This window comes from Lampris incognitus, chromosome 8 (assembly GCF_029633865.1).
Source record: "Lampris incognitus isolate fLamInc1 chromosome 8, fLamInc1.hap2, whole genome shotgun sequence".
Taxonomy (NCBI): Eukaryota; Metazoa; Chordata; class Actinopteri; order Lampriformes; family Lampridae; genus Lampris; species Lampris incognitus.
In genome coordinates this window covers 5,278,315-5,298,762 of record NC_079218.1, presented here as the reverse complement: position 1 = coordinate 5,298,762, position 20,448 = coordinate 5,278,315, and the positions used below count along the sequence as shown (strand labels likewise).

Genomic DNA, 20,448 nt, shown 5'->3' with positions numbered 1-20,448 from the left:
CACACACACACACACACACACACACACACACCACACACACACACTGCTGGCCAGAACAAACAGCAGCCAAGGAAGGTTTGCTATGCCGAACTACCTGCTCTGGGAGTGTTGGTGACTTTAAAACATACATACACACGTATACACACACACGTACACACACACACACACACACACATACATACAAACACATACATAAATAAATACATACATACATATATATACATACATATACACACACACACACACACACACACACACACACATACACACATACATATACACACACATAGACATACACCACACACATGCATACACACACACATACACACATACACACACACACACACATACAGGTTTGAACACACACACACACAGGTGCTTACATCGAGAACACAAAAAAGTAAACACACAAATAAGAAGGGGGTCTTGTGGATTTCCGTCGCCACTTCACGCTGCTTTGTTTGCTGAAATCCCTGAGCGGCTGGCGCACAGCGGAGCAACACAGAGGCAGAGGGAAAAACAACAACATCCTCCACACAACTGACATTCTGGGTGGCTGCACCACTATTTATAACCTGTCCAGACTGCTCAATCACAGTAGAGGGACACACGGACACACACACACACACCACACACAGAATAGAGAGAGAGAGAGAGAGAGAGAGACCTAGAGATGAACAGTAAGGACAGACAGAAGGCTGGAGTGTGATTTTACAGCACTGTGGAAAAAACCTATTCATCGTTTTGCTGGACTGGGGCCCGTGTGATCGCCCCGCTGCAGGGAGGGAGGGAGGCGCAGCGGAGGTGAATAAAAAAAAGGGATGAATGGCAGAAAGCGCGTGACTTCATCCGTATTAATTTCTCCAACACTTGGGTGTCTCTTACACTAATGTGAAAATACACCTCCCGTCTCGAAAGCCCGGGGCGGGGGGGGCGTCCGCCATCGCCGGGTCCCTGAAAGAATCTGCCTTCCAGCTAGCGAGCCCCCTCATTGGCTGCTCCGCGGGCGCGTGATGATAACATCAACCAGACAGCAGAGCGTTCTGGCTGTTTCTACCCTGTACGTCGCCTCTGAGGCGAGCGAACACACAAACGCACACAAACGCGCAAAATGGATCGCCCCCGTGTCGCACGGGCCCGCGGCCGGTCACCTGATTTCCTGTGGAATCTGGCAAGCTCACAAATGCTTCGCTGGGACAAAAACAATAACACAGAGGAGAGCTGAATAGGGAGTATCCCGCTGCACTAGCCACCCGGAGCACACTAACAACACAACTCCCTCCTCCTTTCTGCAGCTTTCGCTTTTTCTTTTTTTATTGGAGACTTTACAGGCTGCCCCCCCCCCCCCCAGCACGGGAGCCCACAACAAATTCAACCCACAAAAGCCTCGTTTCAGCAACATGTAATATTTAAACCCAAAATGAAAAAGAGAGGAGGGGGTCCCCGAACAGATGGGGGGGGGGGGGGGGGGCGACGAGCGGTGGCTGGTGGATGTGAGGTGTGGCAGCAGACAGGGAAAGGTGGAGGGAGGAGGAGAGGGTGGTGCAGAGTCGGGCCTGGTTGATATGAGCTTGTTGCCGATAAATCGGTATTTATAACAGCCAATAAATGACAATGGGGGGGGGGGGGCGGAGAGACGGAAGATCGTCGTCGCATAGTGTGCAACCCCCCGCTGTTGGCGAGACACACGTGTGTGGAACGCCACAAATCACAACAACCAGCGGACCCGAGCAGAGTCGAGCGGAGCGGAGCACGGCGAAGCTGGTGTTCGGCTGGTTATTCGACAGGCGTTCACTTCCGGGTCCGGCGGCTTCCCCTGCGGTGTAGCGGGGGAGGTGAGCCCACCGTCCTCTCACCGCCAACGCTGGCTGAACCGGAGTCAGAAGCGGCGCCCGGATCCGGAGCCAACGTCCGTCGAGATCCCAACTTAAAACGAACTTCGCCGCGGTGCAGAGTAGCCCGCGGCCGAGATCGCGGGTGTTCATGCTACGTTGTCGCTGCCGGGTGAAACACGTGACTTCATAATGATGAATATCCCCCGTCACTTCTCCTCTTAGCCTCAAAAAGCCTGGCAACATCCATGTCAGCCGTGCCCGGTTCTGCTGCGGTAGCGTGAAAGCCGCTACCCTCGGTCATCCATCCATCCGTCCGTCATCCAAGCCGCTTATCCCAGTTGGGGTGGCGGGATGCTGGAGACCATCCCAGCAGTCACTGGGCGGCAGGCGGGGAGACCCTCAGTCAGTCCTCAAAATGATGTTTAACGTTACGATAGTTGAGTTGCGTCATCATAGTCGGGTGGTGTAAGCTAAGCCGCTGACAAAACTGGTTGTAGGTTTATTTACAGAGTATTGATTATTGACTACTGCAAACTGTTCTCGTGTCTCACGGCTTTCTCTCTGAATGATGTCTTCTCCTTTCTCTTCTTCTGTGTGTGATGTGAGTGTCCCTTGTGTGCATGTGCAGTCTGTCCTCCTCTCAGGTTGTTTTTTTCTATCTACATGGTGGTGATGGTGGGTCGCGTGGCTCGGGTCCTGGGCCGCTCCGGTGGCGTCTGGACACTGCTTGGCATCCTCCTCATCATATGTGTTGTGACATTGTGTGTAAGAAGTGGGGTTGTTGCGAGGCGTCTAGTGTGTTGGTGTAGTGTTCTGTGCCTGTCACGTCTCACTCTCAGCCTCCGCCGCTGGCTAGCAGAAATGCGAGCAGGAGAGCCGAGCACGTAAGCCTCTCCCTGCCAGTACATAGCCTTACCCTATGTAGTGTCCCTTGTGGTGACACACGGTACCTGGGTACACCTTGGACCCTGGCTGCAACATCCATTGCATGTTGCCCGTCTTGGGCGAGAGATCCCTCCTCTGTTGCTCTCCCTGAGGTGTCTTCCTATTTTTCCCCCTGTTAAAGGGGCTTTAGGGAGTTGTTCCTTATCCGATGCGAGGGTCTAAGGACAGGATGCTGTGTTGCTGTAAAGCCCCCTGAGGCAAATTTGTAATTTGTGATATTGGGCTAACACAAATAAACCCGACTTGACTTATTTATGAAAGAGTGCGGCAGTTCTAGCGAGTAAACAAACAACGGTCCTATCGTTTCTCCCCCGTCGCTTCTGAAAATTCTCCGGCAGCATGGCCTACAGCAGCTTCTAACGCTGTCCGTTGCTAAATTAGGCTGAGGCCGTAGCGGTCCGGCCCCCCGCTCGGCCTTCTGGCGCCACCGTGAGGTCACGAAGCACATCTCCGTCATCTGTCTCTGAAACAGCGGGCACGTCCGCGTGCGCTCGCGTAGACACAGTCAACAACACCGTCTACAATCCACCACCACCACACCTGCGAGTGACCAGCTCATCACCAACCTACAAGACCCCAGCCGACCCAGTGTGCTGTCGCCAGAACGGGCCTAAGCGACAGTCGGTAACGTTGTCTAGCCTACTAGTTTACTCGTGCCTTCTAGTCAAATGGTCAACCCGAGTTTTCCTTCGTGTCTTGTGGTGCCCCGTTTAATCCTGTCTCCCCCAAGAACCCCTCGAGCTCTGCCCTCTCCCGCGGACTCTAACCTCTTGCTTGGAACTCCCGGCTTTTGGATTTGGACCTCTAAAGGGCTCACTCTCTCTCACAGATCACGGACCCTGGAAAACCACACTCGGGCTTCTCTTGGACTTCTCTCTTGGATCACGGACACCTTTGCCTGCACGCACATTTCATACATTCGACACGCCATTTACAGACGGCACAAAAGGGACAGTAAACTTACACATAGCCTAGATACACAACCCGCTGGTCATCACACATAGTTTAGACACACACCCCACAAACAAGACGAACAACGTACCATACACAATACACTTTATTCTTTTGTTTTTCCTTGTTTAATTTTGTTAATAAATCCGCCCCTCCCGGCGGCTAAAGATTCCGCTGCCTCTGAACCGCCTCTTTTGGCTCCGCTCCGGCCGTTGCCATATAAAATGCCAGGTTTATCAGCGCCGGTTAAACCATTATTCTGCCTAAATGAAGCCATGGTAAGTATATCTGTGACTCGCATTACAGTCAGTGCATTGCGAATTATTAAACCACAGGGGACACGTGAATAAACGTGAGCAGAACAAGTATCCAACCTGGCTAGGTAGCCAACCTGGCTAGGTAGCCAAACAACGTTATCCAGCTTCTCTTTCAAATCTGTCGTGTGAAATCCCAAAGTCGTAAATTCCCATGCAGATAGTCATGTAGTATTAGATGTATTCAACAGCAGCGTTTACTTTAGGTCGGTGTATAAGTTTACTGCATAGATTTGTTTTGTTTTTTCCCCTCCCCAATTGTAATGGGCCAATTGCCCCACTGTTCCGAGCCATCCCGGTCGCTGCTCCAGCCCCTCTGCCGATCCAGAGAGGGCTGCAGACTACCACATGCCTCCTCTGATACATGTGGAGTCGCCAGTCGCTTCTTTTCACCTGACAGTGAGGAGTTTCACCAGGGGGACGTAGCATGTGGGAGGGATCACGCTATTCCTCCCCAGTTCCTCTGCCATGACCGACCAGAGGAGGCACTAGTGCAGTGACCAGGACACATACCCACATCCGGCTTCCTACCGTGATGTCACGGCCAAGACGGCGCCGTACACCTCCCAATCTAAAATCCTGACGACACACAACAGCATAAAAATCTGTGTCAGGATATTTTTTAGCAAGGATTGTTGGCCGGTTTCCTGCTAAGCTCGACTCACTCGGCTGCGCCACACAACCAGGTTGCCTATGACAAACTCGTGGAGGAACAGCAGTCCACAGAACACGTTTCAAGATGGCAATAAAGGTGGAACAGGCAGTTAAATCATGAGTAAAGGAAATATTCCTTGGGGCAACTCCATGTTGCAAGGGCCCTGCAAAAAAGGAAAGAAGGCAGTGTGTGTGTGTGTGTAACATGAATGAAAGGAAGTGCAGAAAGGAGGCGGCGTGCGGGGACGGTCACCTTACCTCTTGTTGATGGGCTTCTCGTCCTTCTCGTACGGTTTGACGAACCACTTCCCGATGCGCACGAAGCTGCGGTTCATCAGGCAGCGCTCCAGCAGGTTGTGGATGGCCTTGAACAGCAGCGTGCGACACTCATAGGAAAGCCCGTTCTCCCACAGACCATCGTCCTCGGCTGGAAGGAGGGAAGAAAGGAGAAATTAAAGGGCCGATAAAAGTTCTCCAAAAAAAAAACAAAAGACTGCCAAATTGGAGTATTGCTTGTTGTAAAACTCCCGTTACGATTCAGAAACAAAACACTTTTTACTTATTCACCCTCAGCTGCAAACGCTACCCATTCCTAGATATTATTTTATTCATGCAGCTTGCAAAGATAAAAGGACCTCAACGCTAAACGTGTACTTTTATCCTCCCAATGAGTAATTCAAGAAGCTGTCGTGGATTAGCCATGAAAGCACTCGCTTCTATATGAAGTATGAGGTGAACCAGGACGAGGCGGGACAGTGTTCTTCAACATCCTGCACCGACAACTCCAACGGCAAGCCCACGCAAGGGGGGGGGGCACACATTCCAACAAAGGCTGTAGACACTCGAGACACTCGGCCATTCGAAATGACACTATACTTGCACATCTTTATCAGTCTCATAAACGTCACCGTTACTACCGGCCCCGCGGCATAATGGCACCTTCCCAGTCTGACAAGCCTTCCATGAACTGTCAACGCATCTGCGGGCTACGGTGGCCCGGTGGTTAGCGCTGTTGCCTCACAGCAGCAGGTCCTGGGTTCGAACCCCAAGGTTGGACAACCTCGGGGTTCGGGGTCCATAAATAGCACTTTGTGGCTGCAACTGCGCCATTCATTTCATGCAGTACTTTTAGATCCTAGAAAGTGTCATAGTATGAACATGTTTGCTTGACCACAACGGTGACATCTGAGGTTTTGGGCTAATACAACGCTTATAACACGGCGCGGTGTAGTTTGCACGTTCTTCCCCCGTGTCTGCGGCCGGTTTTCTCCGGGTGCTCCGGTTTCCTCCCACCGTCAAAAAGACACGCATGTCAGGGTTAACGCTCCTGTCTGTGCCCCTGAGCAAGGCAGTGGAAAGAAGAACTGGAGTTGGTACCCGGGCGCTGCACAGCGGCCGCCCCCTGCTCCTAGCTACACAGCTAGCGTGGGCTAAATGCAGAGCGTAATTTCCCTACAGGGCTCAATGAAGTATCTCAAAAGCAAAAAATAAAGTCAAAACAATTGCTGAGCTTTAGCCATTTTATGGCAAGACTGTGGCAAGCAGATAAGCTTGACATGGCAAATTAAGAAAAGAAAGGGGTGGGGGGGGGGGGCAGCTCACTGTTTCAGGTGCCCGGATATAGAAATTGAAAATGCTGATTTCCTGGAATGCAAAACAGCGAGTCATATCTGAAGTGACATCTGACAATCCTGTCAATGGAAGGGTTGAGGGTGCAATGAAGCGAAAATAGGCAAAGTGCCCACTGAAGGACAGAGCATGTGTGTGTGTGTGTGTGTGTGTGTGTGTGTGTGTGTGTGTGTGTGTGTGTGTGCAGTATCAGGAGTCAAGTAGAAACACGCCGTGAGGCTGTGCAGGCTCCAGGTGCTCATTGCGTCTCTACACTCTCCGGTTTTAATACCACGGTTTGTTTCTGGATCACATTCTGCGCCGGCCTGGACGCCGGGCTAATCTCATTAACAGCCACTGCTCACGTCTTACAGCACTTAAGCGCCTTTCGGTCAAGCGTCCAGCAAATATCTCTCCCCGAGAGTGCCGTCTTGGCACCGGCCCCTGTGAAGTAAACACCGCGACCAAATAACCTGGATTCAAGTTGGCCCAACGTGCCGCTGGCGTGGCCCACGGGGTCCAGCACGCACACACACAAACACACACACACACACACACAAGTGAATCAAAGTGAACCCGAGTGGAAAGAGGGAAATATATTCACGCCAAGAAGTTAGTTGTGAAGACGTCAAGTGTTTACTTTGAGGCTGTCAGAGCAGAAAAGCTACGCCCATATCCTTCTTTGCGACGGGAGGGGGCATTATGGGCTGTATGCCAGACCGGCCTGCTTGAAAAGGGGGGAATGCTGGGAGCCTGTGCTGCTCATGAGCTGGCGTGAAGGGCCCGCTACGTTCCACGGGTGCTCTTGTAAACAAGTGTTAGAGAAACTTGAAAGCGGCAGCGATTTTAACTCCAGCATCTTGACCGAAAAGCTGCTGCTCCACGCACCCTGGAGGCCGGGCGACCTTGTTCTTCCATCTTTAAAATGAATAAATAAATAAATCCTCTAGCGACCCCCCCCCCCACCCCCCACCCCAACCATCGTCAAGTCCACTTTCAAATACCGCAGCCCTGCTGCACACGCCGAGCAGGGCCGGCCTTTAAGACCACTACACCCTGAGCCGCGGGACACAACCTCGGGCCAGTGGCCGACTAAAGCGGGGTGCGGAGCCACGAAGCTCCTCCACAGCGATGTAACCATGGCTACGGAGAAGATCAGCACCTTTAACAGCCACATGAAAGGCAGGACAAGGGAAAGTGGGGGGAAAGTAACTTGACAAAAAAGTCCCATAAGTCAAGATTTAACATTCCTTCGTGAGAAAGAAAAACATTATGACTTTCTAGAAAGTTCATCCACCCGTCATCCAACCAACCCGCTTATCTCACCCAGGGTCACGGGGATGCTGCGGCCTATCCCAGCAGTCACTGGGCGGCAGGCGGGGAGACACCCTGGACAGGCCGCCAGGCCATCACAGGGCCGGGGCGCGTACACACACACACACACACACACACACACACACACACACACACACACACACACACACACACAACACAACACAACACAACACACACACCAAGGGGCAATGCAGTACGGCTGAGTCACCTGACCTACATGTCTTTGGACTGTGGGAGGAAACCGGAGCCCCCGGGGGAAACCCACACAGACACGGGGAGAACATGCACCCCCACACAGGGGACGACCCGGGACGACCCCGGGCCTCGAACCCAGGACCTTCTTGCTGTGAGGCGACCGCGCTAACCACCACGCCACCGCTCAGTATTGTCTAATTCTGTTTCACCCGGGTCACCCCGACTGACATGGCGGCACGGGGGCAAAAGGTCAGCACAGAACAACCAGGATAGAGACGGACTACTGTGAAGGGCAACGTGTCCTGTGTGTGTGTGTGTGTGCGTGTGTGTGAGGGAGCAGTGGGTCCGCAATAACACACCTCACACTCTCAAGGCCGCGCTCCTACTTCACCCTTTTTCGTTTGACGGAGGCTCTTCAGTAATGTTGACAAGGATCCCCCTACACCTCCTCCTCCAGGAACAGCCCTGCAGATCCCAGCTGTGCCTCCACGCCGAGATCGCATCTGCCTCGGCCCGGCCCCTCCGGTCACACCTCCCCCCTCCTCCTCCTCCTCCTCCCTCCCACTTCAGCTTCTCCCCTCAGCGCCGAGCCGCACTAAAACGGGCATCTGGTTTTGCATCTGGCGTCCGTAATGATCTCATGTCCCCCATCCAAACCCGCCGCAGACGGCGAGCAACATGCTCCGCTCCCGAGTGTCGTAAAGACGCACGCAACACGGAGCGCCGACCCAACACCGGCCCTCCGCTGCCAGGCGCAAACAAGCTCGCTGGATGGAAATCACACACGACAAAATTCGAACAAAGATCAGTAAATAAACTGTGACCGTGGCGGAGGGGGGGACCCAAGGAGGGGCAGAAACGAGGGGGGAGGGGGGCCAAGTTTGTCAACCGCTCCGGGACAGATGGGAGTTGGCTCTGCGACCGCTCTGGAAAAGGACTCTTCCCGTTACCTCAGCCAGCGGCTCTACCTCCACCGACAGAACCACGCACACACATACACACAAACACGCAACAAAAAGGGCAGGAAACCAGTCATTTGAGGGGGTCAAAAAGAGGGGGTGGGCGGGGGGGGGGGGTGACAAACCAATAAATCTCATCTCTGAATGCATTCCCGCTCTCAGCGATGGGAAGAACGACTGCTACATACTCACGTTCCCATGCTCCTTTGGGAGGCCCGTTACAGGCTTTCTTTGTGAGACAAAGACGGGAACAAAGGGCTCGCCTCGCAGCGTGACTCCACGCCGCGTTAAATATCTGACGCCTCCAACGGCTGCCGCCAGCGAGGTGCCGCTAAACGCACAGCGGCGCGAGGCTGTGGAAAAACGCCGATACCAAAACAACGGTAAACACTCCGGCCGTGGTTCCGAACCGAGAGCCGACGTCAGTAAGGACAATGTGCCACTACTGAGCCCACATGCACACGCTCAGCAGGAGTCACTCCCACATGCACACGCTGAGCAGGAGTCACTCTCACATGCACACGCTGAGCAGGAGTCACTCTCACATGCACACGCTGAGCAGGAGTCACTCCCACATGCACACGCTGAGCAGGAGTCACTCTCACATGCACACGCTGAGCAGGAGTCACTCTCACATGCACACGCAGAGCAGGAGTCACTCCAACATGCACACGCAGAGCAGGAGTCACTCTCACATGCACAAGCTGAGCAGGAGTCACTCTCACATGCACACGCTCAGCAGGAGTCACTCCCACATGCACACGCTGAGCAGGAGTCACTCTCACATGCACACGCAGAGCAGGAGTCACTCCCACATGCAGACGCTGAGCAGGAGTCACTCCAACATGCACAAGCTGAGCAGGAGTCACTTCCACATGCACATGCTGTGCAGGAGTCACTTCCACATGCACACGCTGACCAGGAGTCACTCCCACATGCACACGCTGAGCAGGAGTCACTCTCACATGCACACGCAGAGCAGGAGTCACTCCCACATGCAGACGCTGAGCAGGAGTCACTTCCACATGCACACGCTGAGCAGGAGTCACTTCCACATGCACACGCTGAGCAGGAGTCACTTCCACATGCACACGCTGAGCAGGAGTCACTCCCACATGCAGACGCTGTGCAGGAGTCACTTCCACATGCAAAAGCTGAGCAGGAGTCACTCCCACATGCACAAGCTGAGCAGGAGTCACTCCCACATGCACACGCTGAGCAGGAGTCACTCCAACATGCACACGCTGAGCAGGAATCACTCCCACATGCACACGCTGAGCAGGAGTCACTCCCACATGCACAAGCTGAGCAGGAGTCACTTCCACATGCACATGCTGTGCAGGAGTCACTTCCACATGCACACGCTGAGCAGGAGTCACTTCCACATGCACACGCTGTGCAGGAGTCACTTCCACATGCACAAGCTGAGCAGGAGTCACTCCCACATGCACACGCTGAGCAGGAGTCACTTCCACATGCACACTGAGCAGGAGTCACTCCCACATGCACACGCTGAGCAGGAGTCACTCCCACATGCACACGCTGAGCAGGAGTCACTCCCATATGCATACGCTGACCAGGAGTCCCTCCCATATACACACGCTGAGCAGGAGTCACTCCCATATGCACACGCTGAGCAGGAGTCACTCCTATATGCACACGCTGAGCAGGAGTCACTCCCATATGCACACGCTGACCAGGAGTCACTTTCTAGGGAGGACCAGCGACAGAACACAGTGCCTGGCAGCGGTGGGGATCCCGTATATTTGCTCATGGACACCTGGGCAGGCCGGATGCTTGCACACATACAGTAGGGGCACAACTTTCTGACCACCACGACGCCCTCGCAGCCCCTTCAACACAGCACAGCCGGACACAAGACAGAAGGGCATCTCCATCACGCACAAATACATTTAGGAAGCCGACCCTTCGTGCTGTGGCTCAGCACTCCTGCTTGCTAACACACTTCAGTGTAGCGGCTGAACAATTAGGCATTTAATTGACTGGTCAAATGACAGGAAATGAATCGGTTGTAATTTTGGTAGTTTGGGTAGTTGACTGCATTGTTTGAGTCATCTGTCGAGTAAAAATAACAAACATTTGCTGCCTCACAAATGGTAAGATTTGCTGTCACAACACACCAGATGACCACTTAGGGTTTTGCTGGTTGCCGGTCCGGAAACAGTAAACCGTTTTAAGATGTCACGTCGGACTCCGGGGAACTTGTGATGACCGTTTGGGACATGTTATAGCCTAACTCAGAATCCACTTTATTGGCCGCAAGTGTGCCGGTGCACATGAGGAATTTGACTCCGGTAGGCAGCAGCTTCTAGCACGTGCAGACAAGACTCACACAAACAAGATCATCTATTCCAGCATCTCTGACATGGTCTCTGCACCTCCTCACCTCTAATTTCTCCTGTAGAAGTCAGTCCTTGTGTTTATATCTGAAGGTTGTTGTGTTGTAGTGTTGTTATTCTATGTTAAGTACACTGAGAGAGCCACGAAACCGGAGTCAATTTCCATGGTTGTGCAAACCTACATGGCCAATAAACATGATTCTGATTCTGAAAAAATAAAATAAAATAAAATTTAAAAAAAACCCAGAAGAAATAAATGGAGCAACAACAGGACATTGGTGGCAATCATGTATGCACATCAGGTATGTTACTACTATACAGAGTTCTGTTACGGCTGAACAATCAACAACCTATGCCCAAATATGTTTGGGCATATGCATATGTTTGTGTGTGTGTGTATGTGTGTGTGTGTGTGTGTGTGTGTATGTATGTATGTATATATATATATATATATATATATATATATATATATATATATATATATATATATATATATGTATATATGTATATATATGTATGTGTATGTATGTGTATATATATGTATGTGTGTGTCTATATATATTATATATAAAATATATAAAATATATTGAAATATATTTACATTGTTTATATTTATATATACATTTTTATATAGTTATAAAATATAGCCAATTATATTAAATTAAAATTAAAAAACTAAAATAAAAAATTAAGCCAAATATATACAGATATAAACCATATTGCTTATACATTGCTATATTGCCGATAAACTAGACCATATACCCTATCACAACTCCACAACCAACCATGCCCATATACAATGCTATATACTCCCACTATACTACACTATATTACCTTATTACCAGAAGTATGCACTATATGTTTAATCTCTCAATTAAAAACAAAAACAAAACTGATTGATCATGAAAATAACCAGTCGTTGCAGTACCCCTTCAGTGAGCCTCTGCTTAAGGGGGGCAGTAAGAGTGGGGTGGTCAGCGAACAGGAGAGATAAGAAGATGAGCAGCCTGGTCTGGACGCTGATTTACGGGCTCAGCTGACGACTACGACACTTTCATGTCCCTGCCTCCCTGGTGGCGGGCGCCGATGAGCTGACCTTTATAAGAGCTCTTCCTCTGTGGCACAGCAGCTCTGCTGATAACGCTCCATCAGTCGCTTAAAACACCCACACCCACACACCCACCCACACACACACACACACCAAACCTGACCACACATGCTACCTCACAAAAAGCAGAACTTCTGTCTAAAAGGCATACTGTACAGCTCGGCTCAAACACACCAACCAAAACACAGGGCGACAGCCAGGGCGGCGACAGTCAGGGCTTCCCCCGTGATCGGTTGTGACAGAGGCTGCGTGTGCAAGCAATCAGAGACGTAGTCGATCATAAAACAAGTGGGATGAACATCTCGCGAGCAGCGACGCTCCGGGGCGCTGCTACAGGTCCGGGAAGAGCCTCCAAACCCCAAACGTCAACCCGGTCCTCTTTTCCTTCCTCCCTATCTGGAAGGAGCTGCAGGGTGGGGTGGGGAACCAATGGTGCTCTGTAAAGTCTCCATTACTAATTAATGACTATATCCTAAGCACAGAGAGGGGACGGGGGCGGCGGCACCCCTGGGCCAGAGCTGCATGCATGGCTGCGTCCCTGTGCTGTGCCAGCCAACGGAGATCCATCAGAGAACCGTTAACGAGCGAGCGAAATGTGAAAGAGAGAGAGGTGGTGGTGGTGGTGGTGGGGGGGGGGGGTTCACAGGCAGGAGATTAGCCCTGGAAAATGGATCCCCAAGCACAAAAGCCATCGCCCTCCTCTCGGCCCATGCTCTCCCCCACAAGCCGGTCTGGACTTATCTATTCATCATTCTCAGCGTTTTTCATGCCTGAAACTTAGCACTGGCTAAAAAGTGGAGTAGCTCATATCCTCAGCCAAGGTTAACAGGGTGTGCTGCAGACTAATTATCTCCAATACACATCCGCGGCCCCTCGGCGACCACAACCAACTAAAAAGGAGAAGTGCAGTCCAAACTAACCTTCAATGAATAGTGTCTCAAGGGTTATTACGCTAAGCTAAAAAAAAAAACCACCCAACAATAAAGAATGACCAAACACACAAACACAAACACACACACACACACACACACACACACACACACACACCAACACAACATCTGGAAGAGGAGAGCGCAGTGCAACTGATTGAGAACCACATATGTGTGCCAAAGGTTAACGGCCTGAAAACTCAATCAATCTGTCTGTGAATGTTCTCATTCATCCAGCTCATGGTTATCCAAAGGAATATTCACGGATTCATATTAACATTTCACGGATATATACCAAGTCCAGTTGCTCGATCAAACTGGTTTACGGGGGGGAACGTTTGCTTCTACTGGTCTCAAGACTCTATTATCAAAGAGCCGACGTGCAACCATTTTTGGGACACGCTGTCACTTTAAGGGGCCGTACGGCTGAAGATCAGCCTCGAACGACGCAATTCTTCTCCTGCAGGGGTGTAAAAACCAGGTCCAGAAAGTAAAAGTCCAAACCATGTATTGGCACCACTCGTGTACTACACCAGTTGATTCTAGCCAACACCGCTCCTCCACTAGGTAGGGAAAACTACTTCATGAAATCAGCTGGTTTATCAGCTGACCAAATCGGCGTTTGGTCTGAGAAGGCCCACCATTGCTTCAGAGAAGATGATAACCTCACATAAGAGTTTGTCCCGACGTCTCGGCTGGAGACACAACGCTCAACTTTGAACAGAAACATGTGGTAAAGGGGATGATGAAGATGATGATGATGATGACTGCCTGGATCGTTTCATGAGGGCAAAGGTTGTCCACTAAAAGCAACACTGCACTACTGCAACACAAATATTTCCACATCGGCGTGGAAGCCAAGACCAGCACGCCTCCACGGCGAGCCGCTGCCGGAACAGCGGTTCTGAGCAGGACCAGGTTTTCATCTGTCCAGCGCATCGGCTTCCAGACAAAGTTGCTCCAAGTTCACAAAACGGTAGGTTTGGAAAACAGTTGGCGTTTTCCCTTACAGAAGTGCTGCCGTTGGGACGCTCGTGGCTCGGTGGGCTACGACACAGAAAGAGCGCCACTTGTTCGGACTCCACCTTTCCTACCACGCTCCATTCTTCAACCTTATTCTGAACCTGAACATGTGCCGTCTAGACCGGTTCCTTTTAGATTGCCAATTCTTTTTTTGGGGATTATTTCCCCCCTTTTCTCCCCAACTGCATCCAGCCAATTACTCAACCCTTCCGAGCCGTCCCAGTCGCTGCTCCACCCCCTCTGCCGATCCGGGGAGGGCTGCAGACTACCACATGCCTCCTCTCATACATGTGGAGTCGCCAGCCGCTTCTTTTCACCTGACAGTGAGGAGTTTTGCCAGGGGGACGTAGCGCGTGGGAGGATCACACTATTCCCCCCAGTTCCCCCTCCCACCCCAACAGACGCCCCGACCAACCAGAGGAGGCGCTAGTGCAGCGACCAGGACACATACCCACATCTGGCTTCCCACTCGCAGACATGGCCAATGGTGTCTGTAGGGACGCCCGAGCAAGCCGGAGGTAACACAGGGATTCGAACCGGCAAGCCCCGTGTTGGTAGGCAACGGAATAGACCGCTATGCTAGCCGGACGCCCCCCCCCCCCTTAGATTGCCAACTTAACTGCTAGACAACAGGGGGAAGTTCTAAGGCTCTAAAAAAAAGAACTTGGGTATGAACATGACATTTTGCTGGAAGAATGTGTATTTTCCGTCTGCCGACAGTCCCGGGGTTCTGCACTGTAAAGTCTAGATGAGTCAACTAGAGGCAGGCGTGAAACTTGAAGCCTTAAATGAGTCACTATGGTTTGTTTCTTAACAGAAGGAAATGGGTATAATCTGACACCTACATCGGAAAAAACACAAAATCACAGCAATTTTCTATTGAGGTACCCAGCACTCAAATTTTCAGCCTGCGAGGAGCAACACACGAAATCTGCCACAATGCCGACCGACGAGCCGGGAGTCATTTCCAAAGGGTACTCGTCAACAACTGCCGTACGGTGTGTAACAAGAGCACCTGTCAGGAGACGTGCTCATTTCTAAATGTTCTCTACTGGTCCCGTCTGACGAAAGGTTTATTTTCCATTTCAGAGAAATGGCTCCCTGCATGCACATGCGGGAAGGGAACTTTGTCTTGTGATTCGGAAGAAGAAGACAGAAAGAAAGCCCGACTGTTTTCACCACAGGCTCACCCTCTGGTCAACGCCAGCTTGTGCCAAAGCCAGGCAAGGTCCACTGCGCTGTGTGTGTGTGTGTGTGACAGAGATTCCCAAAGTACCAGCAGGATTGTTTTGCACACTCCATCTTTACAGCACAGAGCGCTCACAAAAGTGCAGGAACAAAGTGCTGCACACATTCTGTGAAAACTTTAAAGGTACCAGAGTCCAGAGATTCTCTCACCAACCATCATCGTTAAGGACATAACAAGTGCACCAGAAAAGAAGAAGACGACCTGGAACGAATGAATGAATGAATAAATAAATGAATAAATAAATAAGTGTAAATTATCTCCATTGCCCCCACAGCCTACTGGAGTATGTATGCCCTTTGGAACTGGTTATTTTGCCCCGGGTGCACAGTTAGGTTCTTCTGATCCCACTCTTTGTTAAAATCGGCAGAGGGAAATATACTGGCAAGAAGACAAGACAAGAAAAAAAAGTCACAAAGAACTTGAAGGCAGGAAAAAAAAATTCCAAGAATTACTGTTAGCATACCAGCAAAACACAGCCCTTGCCAGAGGATCCCCGTGAAGAGCGAGCAGGCAGAGAGCTGCGAGACTGATTCTTGTCATCGATCACTGGATGAATCCCAAACTACGTGTTGATCGTGGCACAGCGAGGGGAGACGTATGTGAAGGTTCCCTCCTCCGCCGGTGCCTCCTCTCTGCAGATCCGACCCAACATGCAGTAATGAACGGATCTGTGGGCTGATCTGTTCTGGTGCCCCGAGGACTACAGTGGCGATGGCTCACCGATTACGGGTCCTGCCTGAAGACGACTCCCGCTTCCTTTCCTTTCAGCCACTCCCCTTGAAAACCAATAATCTTAAGGGGTATATTGCATTAAGAGAAGAATAGGCCGGGTCAGATACCCCACATGTCCCTGTGATGGTGACGGTTTTTAACAGGGGCGGTGCTATCACGAGCCTTTGTTGTGACGGACAAGGCGGTAAAAATGTCCTCATACTCAGTTTGTACGTATTGCATTTGTTTTCATGTTTACAGATATTATATTTCATGCTAGGGCAGCACAGTGGCGCAGTGGTTAGCGCGGCCACCTCACGGCAAGAAGGTCCTGGGTTCGAACCCCGGGCTTGTACAACTTTCGGGTTCATCCCAGGTCATCCTCTGTGTGCAGTTTGCACGTTTTGAACATTTTGTTCTTATTTTCACTGGGGCTTCGGGGGATATGTTCAGCATTCGTAGAAATTAAAAGGAAATGTTCTTCAGTAATTTATTCAGTTCACGCTTTGCATTAAGCACATGTAATAATCAATAGTTCACAGGTAATAAAGCCCTTATAAGTCCTTCTAAAATGCGTATTAACATCGTTGTGTGTTAATAAATCTATATAAGTGTTAAAATGGCATCATAAACACGCTCGCGAAACGCGCAAAACCTACTTTTTCACACTCGTCTGGTAAATCCCATCTGCGTAAACCTGCACGTAGCATGTAAGGAGCCTCATGATTAAGTTATTAAAAGAAAGTTATGACTTATAAGGGCCTTCTTACCAATTAACTAAAGCCTATAGTCTCATTAACACATAATGTTAATAAGCCTTTTATGGGGGCGTCCGGGTGGCGTGGCGGTCTATTCCATTGCCTACCAACACGGGGATCGCCGGGTCGAATCCCCGTGTTGCCTCCGGCTTGGTCGGGCGTCCCCACAGACACAATTGGACGTGTCTGCGGGTGGGAAGTCGGATTTGGGTATTTGTCCTGGTCGCTGCACTAGCGCCTCCTCTGGTCAGTCAGCCCCCCCCCCCCCCCCGATCGGCAGATGGGGTGGAGCAGCGACCGGGACGGCTCAAAAGAGCGGGGTAATTGGCCAGATACAATTGGGGAGAACAAGGGGGGGGGGGGGCATTTTATAAGGACTTATAAGAGCCTTATAACCCACTAACTTACATGTAATACTGCACTAAATGTAAAGTGTTACCAGATATTCTCTCATGCAGCTTAAAGATAGCAATTCATCCGCTTCTTTGAATTTTCCCATCAGCGAGGAATGCAATGAGCACGCTCTGAGACGAGACCGCAGGACCCGGCCAGCGACTCTGGCAGCAGCAGAGTAAACAGCGGGCCGCGAAGAAAGAAAAAGACCCGAGCAGCAAACACGGTGCCAGGCTGCCAGCAGCGGAGCCCCGCAGGGACTTGTCAAAGCGTTGGGTGGGGCAGGGGGAGATGTAAGGATGGAAGAGGGGGCAGAGACAGACAACTAGTCCTAGACCGGAAAGAAAACATACAGAGCAAATTTCCCTTCTCAGACAGACAGACAGACATCCCATCCTAATTTTTATGCAAATAAGTAAATAAAGATCTGTAAGTCTTCGAGAGCAGCAAAAGGCAGCAGTTTATCTTGGCTCGGCTCTGTGGCTGCCCCTGGATAGAAGACTCCACTGGCTTTTCAGGGGCCGGCAGAAAAATTCTCATGCAAGGTATTTGCATGAGAATACATGCCTGTGTGGTGCCGAGGGGCGGGGTGGCAAGATGTTTAATTTAGCAGTGGCTTGCACTCGCTGGGGATAATTTTTGTGCATGGCCAGAGGAAGACTTGAATTGGTTTTCTAGTCTTCTGTCAGACACAACAAGGCAGGTTGTCCGTCGGCAGAAAACAGGGGCATGGTGGTCTGCCACCTTTGCCAGCCCTACATACACACACACACACACACACACACACACACACACACACACACACACACTTCCTCAATAGCGATAAAAGTGTCAAATGTTAAAAAGATCCCTCAAGTTTTCCACCCGCCACGGCACTCCCTCTCCCACCCATCCTCCCTCGCTCACTCCTCTCATCTCTGGAGAGAGGGGATTACTGGCACGCTGGTATACAGAAATGGCACTTGCTCAAAATTAAAAGACTTTCACAGGACGCTAATCTAATGAGGGTGGAAGGAGGGGGGGGGGACGAGCAAGCGCCATTTCGACTGCCGACATGAAAGGGAAGAGGCAGATTTTCATGTTTACCGCCAACAGTGCACTGAAGACTGCGGGGGAATAAAAAATAAAAAAGTACGGCTGAAACGGCGAGGAGAAAAGACAACTTTTCCCCAAACACCCAAGACAGACTGGGACCGAAGGCAAAAAACAATCCCTCACGCCAGTGGCGAAAAGAGCATGGCACTTAAAAGGCGACAACAGCCGAGACATTCCGGTTGAGTGCGCGGGTTGAGCGGGTCCTCTAACGGGACCCCGCTGCCAATGCTAGCTGTCACTTGTTGATTCACACCTCCGCTGTCGGAGCACCCAGGAGAGTCCAGCGACTACGGCAGCATGTCAATCACCGGGCAGACCGGCTGCGCCTCACACACGGCAGCGCCTAAGGTGCCCCCGGAGAGGTTATCGGACAACTGCTTCCTCCGGCGGGAAACAGCGGTTCACAGCGAAGGCTAACAAGTCAAGAGGTCCTGTCGCCGCCTTACCCCCCCCCTCCCCCAACAACCACCACCTCCACCCAAACTGTGTTCCTCGTGTTAAGAACAAAACATCTGAACCAGACCGATAAACACCCACTGACAGAGTGCTGGGGGAGAGGGGGGGGGGGCTTCTTCCATCAGTGGGGGTGCAGCTTTCAAAACAGGAAACACAGATTACGCCACCCTTTGCACAGAGACACAGTTGAGCCCAACAACTAAACGGACGATGAAAGCGGAACACGCGGGGGGTCAGGGAGGTGGGAGCATCTTAAACGATCTTTAGTAGCTGTTCTACCGAGGAATGGAGGACGACCTCCTTTTGAAAACTAGGCCTGCGAACAGGCCTGGGAGAGCACGATTAGCCATTTTCTTTGCAAAATACCTAGGAGGGGGACAAGACGCACACGGGCTTTCTGGTCAATATCCAATTATCCTATTTCTATCCCCTTAAAACACAAAAAGGAATTAGTTTTAATATCACTCCCAGCGGTGTGAAAACAACCCGGGCAGTGTTCAAATATAGATTCTCCATACCGCCAACACCTTCCGACAACGCAGCGCACTACATTAGAGGGTCCGGGCCAGACGCTTCAAGCTATTACCGGAACCTGTTAGGCCTGAATGGGCTGCCTATCACAGCACTTTGGCTCCCGCTCTAAGTCCACTTCAGGCACAATGTCCTGTAATGACAGAGTGCCGCCACCGACCGTGAGCGGGTCAGACTCCAGAGCTCAATTTCCACGGCGGAGGGGGTAAAGGGGGATGACCAGGTGCCTCCTTCAGCACCGACAGAACCATGCTGAGGACGGGTGGAAGGTAGGGGCCTCTCCTGGTGCCTGCATGGACGGCCCTGCGTATTCCTTTCTTTGCAAGGGCCAGAGGAGGAAGGAGGTGAGTTTCCTTTACCTTCTCCTCCCACGGCAGCATAGAGAGAGGGATGCCGCTTCTCCTGCTGGAGGGCAGGAGTCAATCAGACATCATAACACACCCCTATTTCTTTGTCTTGTGTGCACACACACATGCACACACACACACACTCGGTATGTCTGGTGCCCAGCCAGGGTCGCAAGGGAGGAGTTGCCCCCACAGGTGTTGGCAGTGCCAGCCAGCGTGGCGATCTCATCATTCAGGCGAGGGAGGGAGGGAGGGGAGAGGCACGAGGAGGGAGTCAAGGGAGAGATCAGATTACACAGACGTTAACACCTCCCCGAAGGTATCGCTTACAGGGAATCTCTAGTGTCTGCCCGACAATCGAGCGGTGAAATATGCATCATTTCTCGCTGTGCCACCAACAACGTGTGTTGACGGGGAGACCCGCTGTGTTCGAGTGCTTCTTTTACTCAGGCGTCAAGCCTTCTATCGTTCCTGTTGCCACTCAGTCTTTTCATTATCTCTATGACCTTGAGTGAATGACACAAAAGGTGATTCGAAAGTGGATGGGTGAATTCCACATTCACCTACTCTTTTTCTCGCAAGAGTAAGCGAGGGAAGCGGGAGAGACAGAATCTGTGCAGAAATGAGCCGGGGGTGATTAGATTATCTTGTCACAGGGAAAACAGGCTTGTTTAAATCTTCCCGTGCGCCAG

General features: G+C 51.2%; 1 protein-coding gene across 2 annotated transcripts in view; it reads right to left on the bottom strand.

The window, feature by feature from the left end:
- The window catches only part of med13a (mediator complex subunit 13a), a 104,796-nt gene that overhangs the window by 68,424 nt on the left and 15,924 nt on the right, over positions 1-20,448 (bottom strand). For both annotated transcript variants that reach the window (XR_008810582.1, XM_056284461.1), the window contains exon 3: positions 4,958-5,126. Coding sequence is in view for 1 of the 2 variants with exons in the window: in XM_056284461.1 (XP_056140436.1) it covers positions 4,958-5,126 (169 nt within the window). In the remaining variant the exon portion in view is untranslated. The remainder of the gene's footprint in view (positions 1-4,957; positions 5,127-20,448) is intronic.